The sequence below is a fragment of the Erinaceus europaeus genome, chromosome 4, assembly GCF_950295315.1.
Source record: "Erinaceus europaeus chromosome 4, mEriEur2.1, whole genome shotgun sequence".
NCBI classification, from domain to species: Eukaryota; Metazoa; Chordata; class Mammalia; order Eulipotyphla; family Erinaceidae; genus Erinaceus; species Erinaceus europaeus.
In genome coordinates, this window is record NC_080165.1 from 6335337 (window position 1) to 6354676 (window position 19340).

A 19340-nucleotide genomic window follows, 5' to 3' on the forward strand; every position below is an offset into this window, starting at 1 on the left:
ACGTATTTATGTGGAATGCAAGATGGCGGATACTCCTGTTGGTCCACCTAACTCTTGTCGTGGCCACTTTTCACATGTGGCTTGAAAAATAACTTTTAATCACTAGGCTGAGAGTTTCTTTTTAAAAGACAAAATGATCCTTAGTGGTCCTGGAGGTGGTAGAGTGGACTCTCAACCATGAGGTCCCAAGTTCAGTCCCTGGCAACACAGGTACCAGAGTGATGTCTGGTTCTTTCTCTGCTCACATTATCAAACAAATAGAATCTTTAGAAAAATGACTCTTATTCTTTATTTTTAAAGTGTGTAGACATTTTCCAACACCCCCTTCCCTGAGATCATAAGAACCTTGATTTGTTAGCTTCAGGAAATCAAGTCATAAAACTATGTGACTTCTTATGGTATTTGTGTGTGTGTGTGTGTGTGTGTGTGTGTGTGTGTGTGTGTGTGCTGGGCTTGTAGGAAAAGGAGAGAAATTATGATTTCTTAGTTTTAGTGGATGATTTTTTTGTTTTGTTTTGAACAGGCTCATATTTATTTTATTTTAGTGATTTAATAATGATTAACAAGATTTTGAGATACAAGGCTACAATTCCCACCACCAGAGTTCTGTATCCCACCCTCTTCATTGGAAGCTTCCCTAGTCTTTATCCCATTGGGGGTATGGACCGAAATTCTTTATGGGGTGCAGAAGGTGGGAGTTCTGGCTTCTGTAATTGCTTCTCCACTGGACATGGGTGTTGACAGGTGGATCCACACCCCCAGCCTATTTCTGTCTTTCCCTAGTGGGGCAGGGCTATGGGGAGGTGGGGTTCTAGGACACATTGGTGGGGTTGTCTGCCCAGGGAAGTCAGGATGGAATCATAGTAGCATCTGCAACTTAGTGGATGAAAAGCATTAAGATATAAAGCAGAACAAACTGTTTAATAATCAGGAACCTAAAGGTAAGAATAGAGCAGATGAGATTTGGGGTTTTCATGTTGGAAGAAGCTAGGAAATCTATTTTAGGTCTATTCCAAGGGGCCCATGACTTTACTAATTTTTGCCTGAGCCTGACAGCTAGCATGCAGGTGGGCTAAGAGTGTTGTCTAGGGAGAGGGTGTCAGAGTTGAGAATAGGCCTAGAAAGCCGGATCAGTGCAGAGAATAGCTCCCAAATATGGAAAAAGTATATAAATACTGTTAACTGTTAACCACATTGCACGTTTTTATGATGCTAAAACTCATTTAAACAAGATTCAGCAGAAAGTCTGACAAGCAGTTGCTCAGAAGTGAGGTCCTGATTATATCCTCCAAACATGGCTTGAATGGCTGACAACAAACAATATGTCTCCAGGCTCGAAATGAGAGCCAGGGGAGTCGGGCGGTAGCACAGCGGGTTAAGCGCAGATGGCGCAAAACGCAAGGGCTGACATAAGGATCCCGGTTCAAGCCCCTGGCTCCCCACTTGCAGGAGGTCACTTCGCAAGCGGTGAAGCAGGTCTGCAAGTGTCTGTCTTTCTCTCCCCCTCTCTGTCTTCTCCTCCTTTCTATTTCTCTCTGTCCTATCCAACAATAACAACAGCTGTGACAACAATAACAACTCCAACAAGTGTAACAACAAGGGCAACAAAATGGGAAAAAAAATGGCCTCCAGGAGCAGTAGACTCCTAGTGCGGGCACCGAGCCCCAGCAATAACCCTGGAGGCGGAAGGAAGGAAGGAAGGAAGGAAGGAGTGAGAGCCAGACCCTTTGGGGACATTTTTTCATCCTTGCTCTGCTACATGTAGGATTCTCCGGTTCCAGAAGTGAACTCACCCCGTCACATTCATTAGCTGTGGCTTAGACTGTGCCTCATGAACTCTGCAAATAGGACTATTTTAAGCTCTCCAGCCTGGAGATAATCTCATTTAGCGCCCTTACTAATGGCATAAATGCTCACGCTTTTCCTTTTGTCTCCTTTCCCTTCCACAGATGAGCACAATGATGTACAGAAGAAGACATTTACCAAGTGGATAAATGCCCGATTTTCAAAGGTAACGGAAACTCACAAAAAAACTGTATGGTCTCCCCCACCCCACCCCACCCGCCCCCGAGTTATTACTGGGGTTTGGTGCTGGCATTACGCATCCACTGCTCCTGTGACCTTTTATTTTCCTTTTTCCATTTTATTGTATAAGACAGAGTGAAATTGAGAAGGGGGAGGTAGAGAGGGAGAGAGAAAGACAGACTCCTGCAGACGTGGTTTACCTCTTGTGACACGACCCCTCTGCAGGTGGGGAGTAGGGGCTCAAACCCAGGTACTAGTTGCACATAGTACTAGTGCGTTTAACGGGCTGCACCACTGCCTCATCCTGGGTGATGGAGTTTGCAAGGCAGTGACGTGAATTTTCTCGCAAAATGGGACCTAACACAAATCTGAGTTTGCAGATGCAAATATTTTTCCTTGACGAACTCTTCTAGAATATTCTTAAATGGAAATTCTCAATAAACAATTCATGGGATGAAGACAATTAGGGCGTAAACCGCATTTATTTCTTTATTTTACCTGATAATTCTCCAGAAAGACACCCGTTTTCTGCATTTGACTTCCTGAATCTTGGTACATTAGGAAATGAATATATAATTAGGGAAAATTATGTTTATGTAGCTTTACAGAAGATAAGTAAAAAATAGTAAATTGAAAGGAAGAAAGAGAGAGAAATAGAAAGAGAGAGAAAAAAGTGACCATCACGAGCTGTGGAGTTTATGTCCCTTTAGGTTCAAATAACTAAATACATTTAAGAAGATAATTGGCCTATAATCAAATTATTGTCTCTCAGGTCGTCATTTAAGGGTTCTCATACTTGTGAATGTGGCTGATGTTTATCTGCCCTGGTTTTCTCTCGGTAGACTTCCTTACTTTCAAAGACCTGTTCTTTTCTCTACTTCTCACCACTTGGAGTACAATCAGTGTTTTCAATACATGGGCACGGAACATACAGAAAATTGAAGGAATTGACAAGAGAATCTTCACTTTTATTCTAGTTATATGTCCTTTATTGAAAATAGGGTTTCCGTCTTTATGTATATTTATTTATTTATTTTCTCTTTTGTTACCCCTTTTTAAATTGTTGTAGTTATTGTTGTTGTTGATGTCGTTGTTGTCGGATAGGACAGAGAGAAATGGAGAGAGGAGGGGAAGACAGAGAGGGGGAGAGAAAGACAGACACCTGCAGACCTGCTTCACCGCCTGTGAATCGACTCCCCTGCAGGTGGGGAGCCGGGGGCTCGAACCGGGCCCTTGTGCTTCACGCTGCGTGTGCTTAACCCGCTGCACTACCGCCTGACTCCTGGGTTTTTGTCTTGTAAAGTTTGAAGTGTGAGGAAAAATTTCAAGTTAGAGGACTATAAAGCCATGCTGTAGCAAAATGAATAATACAGGTTTCTCAGAAATCAGCATCATGGTCTTTTACACAGTGTCAAACGACTTCAATCCAGTTCTTTGAAATTTATCTGAGAAGGTTGCCTGAGTCAGGAGAATAAATACTACTATTTTGGGGAAGCAAATTTAAATTTTCTAGGATTACCTTTTATTTTATTTATTTGTTTATTTATTTATTATTTTTTTTTGCTTCACAAGTTTTTGTGAAGAGATTTCTTTCTTTCTTTTTTTTTTTTAACCTTGCTTCTGAGAATGCAAGGCATGTGAACAGTGATTTTGGACAGAGAGTCCAGAGTACAGAAGTGCTTGCATGATTGGTGGTTTCAGTGTGGGGTGATTTCAAACACAGACAGAGGCATTCGGAGGGCAGGTTTTATCTGTTCCATTCTGAGGCACCGATAACATCTGGACGTCACACTAATCGAAGTTTCTGAAGTGCACGTTGGCCTGTGATGATGTTCCCGGCAGTGTAGATTGCTCTATGGGGAGAGTCTGGATCTGAGGAGATCTTTCTCACTGGTCTCCTGATGGATCATAGGCTAGAGATGGTCCCAGTTATTGATGATGGGAACATCCTCATTTTGCTAGTCATTGCGCCTGTGTGTTTTCGCAGCGCAGTAGAGCCAGTATAGTGATGATGACCCGATACGTGCTGTGGAGGATGATTTAAGAGCGGTGGTGTTCTTACCAAACCTGGTATTTGAGGAGTTATCGAAATGGAGTGTATTCATCTTGTATCTGCGTCTAAGAGTGAAGTGAAGTAGAAGTTACCACAGCACAAGGAAAAAGAGAGAGTTGGAAAATAGAGATGGCATTGAAGGAACAAGAATTGAAAAAGTTTCACTGTGTTAGTATTGGTACAAATTTGGCTTGGGGGTACGTGGCGGCGGTAGTACAGTGGGTGAACCGCACGTGGTGCAAAGCTCAAGGACCCCGGTTCCAGTCCCGGCTGCCCACCTGCAGGGGAGTCGCTTCCCAGGCGGTGAAGCAGGTCTGCAGGTGTCTGTCTTTCTCTCCCCCTCTTTGTCTTCCCCTCCTCTCTCCATTTCTCTCTGTCCTATCCAACAACAACAAGGGCAACACGGGTAACAAAAATGGGAAAAATAGCCTCTGGGAGCAGCGGATTCATAGTGCAGGCACTGAGCCCCAGCAATAGGCCCAGGGACAAAAACCACAACAGAACAAGAACAAATTTGGCTTGGGGGGGGGGGTCGGGTGGAGGCACACCTGGTTAAGTGCACATATTACCAAGTGCAAGGACCTGGGTCCGAGCCCCCTGCTCCCCACATACAGGGGGTGTGCTTCACGGGCGGTGAAGCAGGTTTGCAGCTGCCTGTCTTTCCTTCTGTTTATCTCCCCTCCTCTCTCCGTTTCTCTCTGTCCTATCTAATAATCAGAAGAATAAGTGTAAAAAACGGATGTCCAGGAGAGCTAGCATGTTGAAGGGAGCACATCCGTTTACTTGGCTTCATTTCCTGGCCTGGAGATATTGCTGATACAGGCAACGATACAGTGGCAGCGAGGTCATGAAAGCTTGAACAGTGATTTGGAAGGCTCATGGCAGTGCCACCTAACCTCAGCCATCTGTATTTCTTCTTTCCTTCTGGCCATATTAGGGTCCACAAGTCAGTTTTTTTTTTTTTTTTACCTACTCAACAAACCCACCGCTCATAGAAACCACGTTTTTTGTTTTTTTTTTTTAAATCCTTTTACTTGATAAGACAGAAATTGAGAGGAGAGTGGGAGATAGAAACAGAGAAACAGACAGACAGAGAGGCACCTAGAGCACTGCTTCACCACTAGTGAAGCTTCCCCCCTGCAGGCAGGGACTGGGGGCTTGAACCCAAATACTTGGGCTTGGGGATGTGTGTGAAGGCCTCCTGTGTCTTCCTGTAAAGACATCAGTAACTCATAATAAACTTAGGTTTTTTTTTTATATTTATTTCTTTATTTACTTATTCCTTTTTGTTGCCCTTGTTGTTTTTGTTATAGTTATTATTGTTGTTATTGATGTTGTTGTTGGATAGGACAGAGAGAAATGGAGAGAGGAGGGGAAGACAGAGAGGGGGAGAGAAAGATAGACACCTGCAGACCTGCTTCACCGCTTGTGAAGCGACGCCCCTGCAGGTGGGGAGCCGGGGGCTGGAACCGGGATCCTTAAGTCGGTCCTTCAGCTTCACGCCACCTGCGCTTAACCCACTGCGCCACCGCCTGACTCCCCTTAGGTTTGTTTTTTAAGATAATTCAGGTACGTGACAGAAATGTTCAAAAACACCGTGAGCTAAGCAATGAAAAAGAAGTGAAATGACAGCCTGAGAGAGTATATAGAGAGTCGAGAGGAAAGGGTCAGAAGAAGAGCTCTGCTGGCATTGTTGCTTCTGTCAACAAACATTTTCTTCCTTGTCGCCTCCATATTTGAAGTCGCACTCAATACCAAGTCACATATAGAATGACTTCTTTCTGGATCTTTTATCGACTGCTCTTTTCTTTTTTTTTTCTTATTTGCTATTATCTAAGTTAGAAAAATTTGTGAAAGACTTTCTATGTACGAAAAACTTCATGGTTCTTCAAGCAGGTTATATGTTTTTAATGATATTTGAACTACTGTAAAAATAGTGATCCATAGAACATAGACATTACTGCAAATTATTACTAGCTACAAAGACGCAAAGTAATTAGAGTGCAAGTGATCACAGCTTCCCATTGAACAGACATGTATTTGCATCAATATTACATCTATTTTGCATCTATATCTGAGGTTGTGGTAGATACGTTTTATATTCTTAGATCATTATCTATTGAAACACTGATCACAACTATAACTTAAATAATTATATTGGGATACAGGTCCAAAAAGGATGACAGAGGACCTAGTGTGGGGGGGTGTATTGTTATGTGGAAAAATGAGAAATGGTATGCAGGCACACACTGCTGTATTTCCTGTCGAATGTAAACATTAATCCCCCAATAAAAAAATTAAAAAATAATAATATTGGGAAATGTTTACCTCATCTTTCCTATTCTGGTATATGGTGTGGTCACAAGGAGAGTCTATTTTGTTCACGGGCGCAACTTCTGCTAATCAGTCAGCATCCACAGAGAGTATTAATGCGCTGAGAAACCTGCATCTATGCGCCTCATGCTCTGTAGCCTCAATCCAGTCAGAGGCGGCCATGCTGGAGAGAGCTGGCAGAGCGTGGAGCTGAGTGTCAGATGGTTCACACTGTGCTAGTCCCAGGATGTGGCCACAACAGTGTCTCTGTTTCACTTGTTCACAACATAAGCAAATCCAGCTTTCCTGTCTACCTTGTTGCTTGGAATTTTGCTGCAATGACTACTAAGTCATTATTTTTTATTTAATTGAATACCTTGATTCTATGTTTTGCTGTATAGGATTCTTTTAATAGGACTTAGTCCCTAAATTCAGAGTGAAAAAATGAACCGATGGGGTATAAGAACAGCTTGTGATCGCTGAGTTTTGGAAAGTTTTGAAGATTTAAGGGAATTTTTTTTTTTCTAAAGGAACTAGGGAGTTAAAATATTTATTCTTGGGTATGCTGCTCATTTTTTTTTTTCTGAGCTTAGGCAAATTATTAGCATTTTTCCCAGGTTACTTGATATTAATTAATTTATTTATTAATTTATTAGCTATAAACCACTCCTGATTATCATAATTAGCAATCTCTCCTATTTCTAGGAAATATTGAGGCATTATCGTGAAACATGAAATTAGAATTACTTATTACTTAAAACCCTATCAGGTATTTTCAGTGTGTGGTTTCTTTGATCTAGGTTGCACATACATTTTATTGTTATTTATTTTTCTTTTATTAGATAGGACAGAGAGAAGTGGGGAGTGGGAGGGACACCTGCAGACCTGCTTCACTGCTCCTGAAGTGTGTGTGAGTGTGAGTGTGAGTGTGTGTGTGTGTATGTGAGAGTGTGTGTGTGAGTGTGTGTGTGTGTGAGTGTGTGTGTGTGTGAGAGTGTGTGTTAGTGTGAGTGTGTGTGTGAGTGTGTGTGTGTGTATGAGTGTGTGTGTATGTGAGAGTGTGTGAGTGTGTGTGTGAGTGTGTGTGTGTGAGTGTGTGTGAGAGAGTGTGTGTGTGAATGTGTGTGTGTGAGTGTGTGTGTGTTAGTGTGAGTGTGTGTGTGTGGGGGGGGTGTGAGTGTGTGTGTGTGTTAGTGTGAGTGTGTATGTGTGAGAGTGTGTGTGTATGTGTGTGAGTGTGTGTGTGTGAGTGTGTGTTAGTGTGAATGTGTGAGAGTGTGTGTGTGAGTGTGAGTGTGTGTGAGAGTGTGTGTGTGTGAGAGAGTGTGTGTGTGAGAGAGTGTGTGTGTGTGAGAGTGTGTGTGTGTTAGTGTGAGTGTGTGTGTGTAAGAGAGTGTGTGTGTATGTTAGTGTGAGTGTGTGTGTGAGAGTGTGTGTGTGTTAGTGTGAGAGTGTGTGTGTGAGAGAGTGTGTGTGTTAGTGTGAGTGTGTGTGCGAGTGTGTGTGTGAGTGTGTGTGTTAGTGTGAGTGTGTGTGTGAGAGTGTGTGAGTGTGAGAGTGTGTGTGTGTTCCCATAGGTGGAGAGTGAAGATTGAACCTGGGTCCCAGTGTATGGTAGTGTCTATGTTCAACCAGGTGTGCCGCACCCGGCCTCTGTGCAAATATTTTAAAACCGATGTGGAAAAGAACGCAGACGGACGGACGGACGGACTCTTTTAAGCCCATTTTCTCTGGTTGTTTGATGGGAAAACCTTGAGTTTCTGCTTCCCTGTGGTTGAAGGGCCTCTGGCTTGTTAGTGGCACGACCTCCCCCGGGAGCGGAGAAGCCTTATTGCTTTGCTGTTGGGAAATGTCTTCTGACTTTGAACCTGCATTTTCTTTGGCTGACTTTCAGGGCTGCTCTTTTGGCAGCGTGGAAACATACAAAGTGCAGTGGACGATGTTCTAGGTTTTGGTGTCTGAGTGTGAGCGACTCTCAACAGAAGTTGAAACAATAACAAATGGAAAATAGACTTTAAGAAGACTGGACTTCAGGTTGGGCAGAATTCTACTTTTCTCTTCTCAGGGACAAAGGGATGAGTCAGGTCTCTAGATCAGTTGTAATTCCAAACTGGAAATTGAAATAGTGAGAGCATAGGGAGGACTGTGAAGCACTTGTGAAAGTAGGTTTAAGGGGAGGGGCGGCGGCACTCTGGGTTAAGTGTACTTGGCAGGAAGTACAAGGACCTGCATAAGGTTCCTCATTTATTGGATTCCAGACCAGAAAGTCGGGCCTTTGTTTCTAAGGGGCAGGAGGGAGTGGGACAGCGTTCTGTCCTTTATTAAATAAGAAAATATGATCTTCCCCTCCTTCTCCTCCTTCTTCTCCTTCTTCTCCTCCTTTTCCTCCTTGTCCTCCTCCTTTTCCTTCTCCTTCTCCTCCTCTTTCTTCTCCTTTCCCTTCTCCTTCTCCTCCTTCTCCCCCTCCTCCTTCTCCTTCTCTTCCTTCTCCTCCTTCTCCTTTTTCTCCTTCTCCTCCTCCTCCTTCTCCTTCTCCTCCTTCTCCTTTTTCTCCTTCTCCTCCTCCTCCTCCTCCTCCTCTTCCTCCTCCTTTTTTACCTCCAGGCTTATCTTCTGGGGCTTGGCGCCCACACTACAAATCCACTGCTCTTGGTGGCCATGTTTTACATTTTTTTTCGATAGACAGAGAGAAATTGGCAGAGGAAGGAAAAGAGAAAGGTAGCCACCTACAGACCTGTTTCACCTCTTGTGAAGCATCTCTCCTGCAGGTGGGGAGCCCGGGGCTCAGACCTGGAGCCGTGCATGGACCCATAGCACTATGTAGGTTTAACTGGGAGCGCCACTGCCCGCCCCCCTGATTTTGTTTTTCTTTACATGTTATTGACACTATTGTGAATTCTTTGCCCCAGTCCTATGCAAGTCTATGCTGAGAGACCATATTTCTCAAACATTTTCACTGCTTTGCCCATTGCGCATGTATAAAAGTACGGCTGTGCTGTTAAGTCCACTCGCAGACCTCAACTGGTTGTTTGCCCATGAAACGTGCAAATGTTTCCTTTCATGTCTGTGCCAGGCTTTGAAGCCACACACATGGTTTCATGCCAGCATAGTCTCAGGTATTCTGCTTACCAATCAAAAACAATAACTCTGGTCTATGATGTGTGACTACAATACTCTGAAAACAAATTATTTTTAGTTAGTTTGTGCTTTGTGATCTTTTATAATTTTTAAGTATATTCACATCCACTGATTTGGTTCCTATGTGAACACTGAGAAATACTGATTTGTAGTTAATATAGTATTAGACATTGATTTATGGTTAATATGGTATTAGACATTGATTTGTAGTTAATATGGCATTATACATTGATTTGTAGTTATTATGGTATTATACATTGATTTGGGCTACTTACTTTTTTCCCCCCTCTTAGTTCTTTTTCAATTTTTCTTAACTTTTTTATATCTTTATTTATTGGCTAGAGACAGAAATTGAGAGGGTAGGAGGAGATAAAGAGGAGGAGTGACAGAGAGACACCTGCAGCCCTGCTTCACCACTTGCAAAGCTTCCCCCCTGCGGGTGGGGACCAGGGACTTGAACCTGGGTCCTTGTGAGCTCAACCAGGTGCACCCTCCCCCCTTTTAAAGTATTCGTTAATGTGTGTGTGTGTGTGTGTGTGTGTGAGAGAGAGAGAGAGAGAGAGAGAGAGAGTGCCTGATTCTCACATTGCCATATATGCTTCTAGGACTGAACTCAAGACTCCATGCTGTAAGTCTTATGCTTATTTCTGCACAATTCCCAGGCTACTTCTCCTCTCCCCCTTTCCCTCCTGTCTGTCCTTCGGTCCTTCAGTCCTCCCTCCCTCCCTCCCTCCCTCCCTCCCTCCCTCCCTCCCTCCCTCCCGTCTACCCTCCTTCTCTTTCTCCCTCCCTCTCTCCCTCCCTCCCTTCCTCCCAAGTATGCTCCTGACTGAGATTTTTCTTCCTTCTTCAGTCAAAAAGGAAACACACAAAGAAATGAACGACCAAGGTTGGAACTTGAGCTAACCCACCGTGAAATCTTAGCGGCCGAGAGTCGCGACACACTGGATGTCAAGTGGCCGTGGTGCACTCTGCTGGTTTTCCTCTGTGTAAAGGCCTCATTAGCTATCCCTGTGCCTCTTCTACTTTGTTTCTTCTCATGCAAAGCAGCGCTGCTTTGCTTATTTTATTTCACCATGGCACTTGCTTAATCGTAAATGTCAACAGAGTTGATCCTTCAGCAACATGGCTCGAAACTGTTCAGGTTCACTTATACATGGGCTGGAGAAAAGATTTACGTATTTATCTTTTTTTTTTTTTGTCTCTAGGGTTATCGCCGGGGCTCAGTGCCTACATTACAAATCCATTGCTCCTGTGGCCATTTTTTCCTCCTCTTCTTCCTCCTCTTCCTCTTCCTCCTTCTCCTTCTTTTTTGTGACAGGACAGAGAGAAATTGAGAGAGGAGGGGGGTAGAAAGAGAGAGAGACAGAGAGACACCTGCAGACTTCCTTCACCACTTGTGAAGTGACTCCCCCCTGCAGGTGGGAAGGTGGGGGGGCTTGAACTAGGATCCTTGAGTGGGTCCTTGTGCTTTAAACTATGTGCACTTAACCCAGTGTGCTACCTACCGCCTGCCCCTATTATTATTATTATTATTTTGATTAACATTGAGAATAAAAAGCTGAAAGTCAGTGAGCAAAGTTACTAAATGTCGCCAAGCAGGGTAGTTAATAGTGATCCTGGGTTCTCTTTCTTCCCTGCAGTTCAGGAATAGAGTTTGTGCCACTGTTTGATCTGAGAAGTTGTGATGACACGTTAGAGGGAATGGGACTCTCCCAGATGTTTTTTTTTTTTTTTTTTCCTCCAGGGTTATTGCTGGGCTCGGTGCCTGCACCATGAATCCACCGCTCCTGGAGGCCATTTTTCCCCCTTTTTGTTGCCCTAGTTGTTGCAGCCTTGTTGCGGTTATTATTGCCATTGTTGACGTTGCTTTGTTGTTGGATAGGACAGAGAGAAATGGAGAGAGGAGGAGAGGAGGGGAAGACAGAGAGAGAGGGGAGAGAAAGATAGACACCTGCAGACCTGCTTCACCACCCGTGAAGCGACTCCCCTGCAGGTAGGGAGCCGGGGGCTCGAACCAGGATCCTTATGCCGGTCCCTGCGCTTTGCGCCACTTGCGCTTAACCCACTGCGCCACCACCCGACCCCCTCTCCCAGATGTTTTAAATGTGGGATTTTCTGGCTTTTTTTTTTCTCTTGGTCTCTATGTTCATCTGTCTCAGTCTCAGGAGTTCCTGAAGCCAATTCCATATGGATTCTATGAGATGACTAGAGTTATACTGAGGGGAGTCTAAAGTTATGTATGGGGACACTTTTTTTTTAATTTAAGAAAGGAGACATTAACAAAACCATAGGATAAGAGGGGTACAGTTCCACACAATTCCCACCACCAGATCTCCGTATCCCACCCCCTCCCCTGATAGCTTTCCCATTCTCTATCCCTCTGGGAGGATGGACCCAGGGTCATTGTGGGATGCAGAAGGTGGGAGGTCTGGCTTCTGTCATTGCTTCCCCGCTGAACATGGGCATTGACTGGTCGATCCATACTCCCAGCCTGCCTCTCTCTTTCCCTAGTGTAAAAGAGAGACAGGCTGGGAGACAGGCTGCAGGTGGGGAGCCAGGGGCTCGAACCGGGATCCTCACGCCGATCCTTGTGCTTTGCGCTGTGTGTGCTTAACCTGCTGCGCCACCGCCCGACTCCCTTCCCTTTCGTTCTTTCTCTCTTCACAGTAAACAGTTGGAGCAGTAACTGACTGGAACAGACTGCTTCAGATCCTATTTCGGAACGATTGGTACAATGGCATTATCAAATGGTAATAAAGGGCTCAAATTGGTTCATGAAACATGATTATTAGACACACTATTGTGGTCTTTTCACTCTTTGTGTAGAGTTAAAGCTTGATCTTTATCCACAGTGTCATTTTCCTAAATCCTACGGCAAATGCTGTCTCTGTGCTCTGTTGTCTGGTACAGATGCGGCAGAATCGACCCAACTCTTACACCCTCACTGCACTTGTCATGCTGTGCTGCTGGTGGTTCTGTTCACGCCGGTTTAGATCTGAGGGCCTCGAACACAAGGGCAGCATCTGCTTGTCTCAGACTTGTCCTTGTCAACTGTCCTCATTGTAGAGAGGAGGCACTGATCAATTTTCTTCTTTTTTCTTTCCTTTCCCCTTTCTTTCTTTCTTTCTTTCTTTCTTTCTTTCTTTCTTTCTTTCTTTCTTTCTTTCCTCCAGAGTTATTGCTGGGGCTTGGTGCCTGCACTACTAACCCACTGCCCCTGGAGGCTATTTTTTCCCCTTTTGTTTCCCTTGTTGTTTATCATTGTTGTTGTTGTTATTGTTGTTATTGCTGTCTTCATTGTTGGATAGGACCGAGAGAAATGGAGAGAGGGGGGGAAGACAGAGAGGAGAGAGAAAGACACCTGCAGACCTGCTTCATCGCCTGTGAAGCAACTCCCCTGCAGGTGGGGAGCTGGGGGCTTGAACCGGGATCCTTATATGGGTCCTTGCGCTTTACGCCACGAGTGCTTAACCTGCTGCTCTGACGCCCGGCCCCCCATCAGTTTTTTAAACCAAAAACTCAAGCTCCACTTCTGCTGCTGGCCTATCTGCTGTTGGTACTAATTCATTTTCTTCTTTAAGAACGCCTAATGACACTGCCTCCATTTTTCTTTCTTGTTCAATCTTTAGCAGATTCTTTTTTTTCTATCATTACTACTACTACTGCTGCTGAAAAACCTTGACCTATAGATATAAAAGAGATACAAATAGAAATAGTTGTGATGGGAAGAAAGGAGCAGGAGGGGCTGGGGACTAGATTACATCAGATCACTCACTGGGAGTTTGAAATGTCTTTGACTGTAATGGGACTCTGGCTGAAACAGGGTCCGGGCATGTGAACCACCCCTTAATATAAGAGTTATTCTGACTCTCATGCAGAAATGGTTACCTGTGAGCCTGATGCTGGAGAGGACTTGAGTGGGGAAATGAGAGTGCATTGCAATGCATTCTTGGAAATAACAGTGCCAATAATTGTTGTATTTGTTATGGGCTGGGGGGGTGCCGGGATAGCCTGAGGGTGCTTCTTCCCGAGCTAGTGCTCTCTGGGTTGGAGAGAACTCAACCGGAGCCGATCTAGGCTGCTGCGTGGGAGAGGGATTAGGAACTCGTGCCGCACCAACCTCGCAGGAGATACACTCTGGAACTCTCGGAGCCGGAAAGCAATTTCCAAGTGTCTTTAATCAGAAGAGCAGCTGTTTTTATACTCTCCAAGTAGGGTGGAAACAGGATGTGACATAGAGAGGGTGGAGAGAAAAGTGACTGGTGAAAATCAGAGTGTGACAAGGAGAGGGGCGGAACAGGCGAGAATCCTATCACTGTACCACCAATGCCCTGGAGGGAGTGTGGTGCTTTATGTAAATGTAAAAGTGATTTATGTAAATAGATCAAAGCTTTGAACGGGATTAAATCTATTCCTATATAGGCATATGGTTAAGCAGAAGCGAGGGGGAGCTGGAATACTACCCAATTGGGGGGGGGGTAAGAAAGAAGGAAAAAATCTGGAGTGATGCCTTTGTTTTGGTTCAAGTATGTGTAGTGACTCTTATTTTGCAATGAAGATTTTGCAATCGTGTGTGTGTGTGTGTGTGTTTCCATAAATGAGAGCAATTGCTCTGAGAATTCACTCACTATTGAGTCATCGTATTTTTCACTGATGTGTCTCTTTCTCTATACAGAGATTATTTATTACCATGTATGTACTTACCTATTTTCCATTTTATAATTTTATTGGGGGTTACTTATTATTTTTTAAAAAAAATTTAAAGATTTTATTTATTTATTAATGAGAAAGATAGGAGGAGAGAGAAAGAACCAGACATCACTCTGGCACATGTGCTGTCGGGAATCGAACTAAGGACCTCATGCTTGAAAGTCCAAAGCCTTATCACTGCGCCACCTCCTGGGCCACAAAGTTTTTATTTATTTTTATTTATTTATTGACTTCCTTTTGTTACCCTTGTTGTTTTATTGTTCTAGTTATTAGCGTTGTTGTTATTGATGTCATTGTTGTTGGATAAGACAGAGAGAAATGGAGAGAGGAGGGGAAGACAGAGAGGGGGAGAGAAAGACAGACACCTGCAGACCCGCTTCATTGCTTGTGAAGTGACTCCCTGGCAGGTGGGGAGCCGGGGGCTCGAACCGGGATCCTTATGCCGGTCCGTGCGCTTTGCGCCACCTGCACTTAACCTGCTGTGCTACCTCCCGACTCCCCTATTTTTAAATTTTTTTATTATCTTTATTTATTGGATAGAAATAGCCAGAAACTGAGAAGAAAAAGGGGAGATAGTGAGAAGAGAGACAGAGAGACAGCAGCAGTCCTGCTTCACCACTCGCAAAGCTTTCCCCCGCAGGTAGGGACTTGAACCCAGGTCTTTGTGGATTGTAACATGTGCCCTCAACCAGGTGCGCCGCCACCGGCTACACCTGAGTCTGTTACTTCCTTAGAGCTGGCTGTTCTCTGGGTGTGAGGGGCCCACAGGGCGACTTCATTCTGCTGAACCATCCTGGCTACAAACTGCAGTCGGCATCTCAAACCATTCTGCAGACCAAGGCTTCTCCGGGGAGTGTCGACATGAGCTTCCTGCCTTTAGTTGATGTGCTTGCCATCAACTTGCCAGCTGCAGGCATGGAGGCAGGTCTCTCCTGTGCAGATGCTCAAGTCACTGCTGAGTAGGTCAGTGAAGGAAAGCGTGGAAGAGGGCAGGTGAAATTTCTCTTTCTCTCTCTCTCTCCCTATCTCTCTCTCTCTTTCTTTTTGCCTCCAGGGTCATTGCTGGGGCTTGGTGCCTGCACTGCCCTGCCCCTGGAGGCCATCCCCCCCATTATTTGGAAAGAGAGAAATTGAGAGGGGAGGGGGAGACAGAGAGGGAGAGAGAGAAAGATAAAACACCTGCAGGCCTGCTTCAAAGCTTGGAAATTGTCCTCCCCTGCAGGTGGGGAGCGGGGGCTCAAACCCGGATCCTTGCGTGGGTCCCTGTGCTTAGTCCTCAGTGTACTTAACCAGGTGTGCCACTGTCCCGACCCCTTGGAATTTCTCACATGGATAGTGGGCTGCTCTGCCGTGTACCCGTCCTGGGTTTGAGCCTAAGCCTCTCCACACTGAGGGAGGCAACATTGCTGAGTGCCTTTTCACTTGGTCTCGACCACTCAGCCTCTTTGACTTCATCTAAGCACAAGTGCAGGTACCCAGGGGATGAGCCGAGTTTACCTGTAACATCCCTAAGTTTGATTTACAGTATGACACTGCCTTCGATTTTTAAGGCTAACTGCGACTCGAGACATATTTGCTCTCCCGGTTGAAGATTGTACCATTGTCCTGTTTTTTGTTTGCTTGTTTGTTGGAAAACTGTGGAAACCCTCTAATGAACGGGGAGGGTGACCTGAACTTGGCATTTTTGCAGGACAAAGCACAAAGAAGGTATTCATCATTTGTCCAGCTGAATTATTAAGCTGTGCTCTCTCTTTTATGGGAGTCTCTACAAAAATGTCTCTACAAAGAATTCAAAATCTAAATTAACTGTCAGGCTGAACCAGTTTTTATTTTTAATAAATGATGACTTGTGACATTTCTAAACTGGTCCCCTGGGTGGATGTCATGTAAATAGCCTGTGAGTTGGAAGTATCAGATAGGCTTTCGAGCTATCTGGCTGGGGGGGGGGGGGAAATAAGGCTTCATTTGAGTGTAACATTTAAATGTGCCATCTCTCTAGCCAAGCTCTTTGGAAAATCATTAAATAATGACTCCTCCCTTTAACTTCCCCTTAATTAAATATCTCTTTTCTTGCGCATCACAGTTCTGTGTCCCCTCATCATTTCAATACCAGCTTGGTAGGGGCTCTGAGAACGTGGATTTGAGGCCAGAGTTTGTGCGATCCCAACAGCTCCCACTTCAGTCTCTTTCCCTGTCACCTATGTGCCTCAGATTCCTTACCGTGACAAACTTTACAATGCAAACATGCATTTTAATAAATAAATCTAAGTCTGCCTGTATAGTCTCTCCCAGGAGTCTGGGGATTAAACCAATGCCCTGCAGGCAGGGTGGTACTTAGTTAACAGTGGTTATGTAAATAGAACACAGTGTTAAGCAGGGGGCATTAAACCAATGAAACAGAAGGGGTTTTAGAAGCAGAATTAGAAGCAGACCAACACATGACATGTGAATATTACATGTGATTCAAATGTTAGTGTTCACAAGGGGGAAATTTTTTGTAACACAGTTGTCATACCATTCACTTGTTTTTTATTTTTATTCATTTTTATTAGTGATTTAATAATGATTAATAAGATTATAAGCCAACAGGGATACAATTCCACACAGTTCCTGTTACCAGAGTTCTGTGTCCCATCCCCTCCATTGGAAGCTTCCCTATTCTTTATCCCTTTGGGAGTGTGGACCAAAAAAAAATTTTTTTTTAAATTTATTTTATTTATTGGATAGAAACAGCCAGAAGTTAAGAGGAAAGAGTGTGATAAAGAGAGACAGAGAGACACCTGCTACACTGTTTCACCACTCGCAAAGCTTTCCTTCTGCAGGTGGAGACTGGGGCCTCGATCCCAGCTCCTTGTGTGACCTTAACCAGGTGTGACGCTACCTGGCCCCTGGAACAAAATTCCTTCTGTGGGAGTTTGGCCTTCTGTAATTGCTTCTTCTCTGGATGCGGATGTCGGTCGGCAAGATGATTCATATTTTGTAAAGTGTCTTTGGGTAGAGACGGATAAGAATTGCGAGGGAAGGAAAAGATAGTGAGAGAGATGAAGGAGGCACTTGCAGCCGTGTTTCACCACAAAGGAAGCTGCTGGGTCCTCGTGCTTTGTAATGGGAGCTCGGCCAGGCGCACCCCCACTGGGCTCCTGACTCACCCATTGCATCTTACCTCTTGTTGCATCAGTACGGTTGAGCCCCTTGGATCAATGCCACCCGCCCAGCAGAGCCTAACTAGCCACCCCCCATCTTGGTAAAGGATGGAGGGTACTCAGCCCTGAATTGCCCAACTCAGGGAAATCAGTCCAGTTGGAACTAGTTCTGTGCTTCGGATTGGCTCTTGACATTCATACTCGGAACATTCCTGAGTTGTATTTGATGGGAAGATAGAGTTTGTCATGAGGGTCTATCTGTGAGGCTTGTGCAGTTTTTATTATTCTTTAATTTTTGAAGCAAATTTTGGAATTTGTATAAGCCCAGATGCCAGCCTTCACTGCATTCAAGGAGAGAGCAGGCTGTATTTCACTGTCTTCAGCTAGGTAGGATACATGACTCTTCTTTTTTAAAAGATTTTATATTGGGAGTCCGGTGTTAGTGCAGCGGGTTAAGCGCAGGTGGCGCAAAGCACAAGGACCGGCATAAGGATCCTGGTTTGAACCCCCAGCTCCCCACCTGCAGGGGAGTCGCTTCACAGGCAGTGAAGCAGGTCTGCAGGTGTCTTTCTCCCCCCCTGTGTCTTCCCCTCCTCTCTCCGTTTCTCTCTGTGCTAGCCAACAACAACGATGACATCAATAATAATAATGACTACAACAATAAGACAACAAGGGCATCAAAAGAGAATAAATAAATATTAAACCAAGATTTTATTTATATTGGATAGAGATAGAAAGAAATTGAGAGAGGAGGAGGTAGAGACACAGAGAGAGAGACAGAGACAGAGAGATACTTGCAGCCCTGCTTCACCACTTGTGAAGCTTTCCCCCTACAGGTAGGTGCGCTGCCCTATCACGAACGCCAGGGAGCCTGACAGGGTCATCTCTGGACCTGCATTCAGACTTCAAGGAAGCTGGGCAGGAGGACAAGAATGGGTTGACGCATTCTCCCCCCGTTATTGCTACAAATAATTATACTGTCACAATTGATTAATAGTGCTTTGGCAGTGCCCGGTGGAAATGGAGAGTCAGAAGCACCCCCTCTTCCTTACACAGGGGCATATTTGAAAGTTACATTATGAAAGTGGGGAAGGTGGGTCAACATAGACGGACAAAAGAAGTCATGTTATGACCTGCCCCTCAAAGAAAGAATGCAGAGATTGAGGCCTCCCAGGTACAAGTTGACGTATTGAAACAAAGAAAGATTAATAGTTAAACTGTACCAGACCTAGATGAGCAGTGGTCCACGACTAGGCAAAGATCTGTATGCCCCCCATAGAAAATTAATGATAGAGCCCTCTGCAAAAGTCAAAAACAATTCTGGGTATGACCTCCCCTGAGAACAGGGTGACACTAAGTATTGTGCCATTCTTTACAGTAATAGGGGAGTAACATGTATCCTGCCAAAGCCACAAGTCTATGATGCTTATTGCTACTTCCTTATGAGCTGGTTGTTTAGGCAACCTGAATGTAACCTGAAAAAAGTATAAAAGCTAATGCAGTTTCACTATTAAATGAGCCCAGATTCACCCTCCAATAGAGTGTGGTGTCTATCTGTTCTCCCTCGCGCCGACTCCTGACTCCTGACCCACTGGGGAGGTTGTCTTCGAGACCCCTGACCCTCCTGCTGCTCATCCACTGTGATGGTCTGTGGCAGGTAGGGACCAGGGGCTTGAACCTGGGTCCTTGAGCTCTGTAATGTGTGTGCTTAACCAGGTGCACCACTGCCTGCCCCCACCCCATGACCCTTCTTAAGCTGCTGGATGTCGTTAATGACCACTGATAGATAACACAATCATTGTGGGTAGGCTGGGTACAGTAGTTATGGTAGAGTGCAACAAATATATATGGAGAGAGAGAGAGAGACAGAGGTGTACCATAGTGGCAAAGTCTCCTTCAATGTAGTGGAGGCTGGGCTCTAAATGTCTCATTCTTATGGCAAAGCAACGCGGTCT

General features: G+C 44.7%; 1 protein-coding gene across 1 annotated transcript in view; it reads left to right on the forward strand.

The window, feature by feature from the left end:
• UTRN (utrophin) overlaps window positions 1-19340 on the forward strand; it is a 609745-nt gene that overhangs the window by 134107 nt on the left and 456298 nt on the right. The window contains exon 3 of the mRNA XM_060190773.1: window positions 1950-2011. Coding sequence (XP_060046756.1) covers window positions 1950-2011 — 62 coding nt within the window. The remainder of the gene's footprint in view (window positions 1-1949; window positions 2012-19340) is intronic.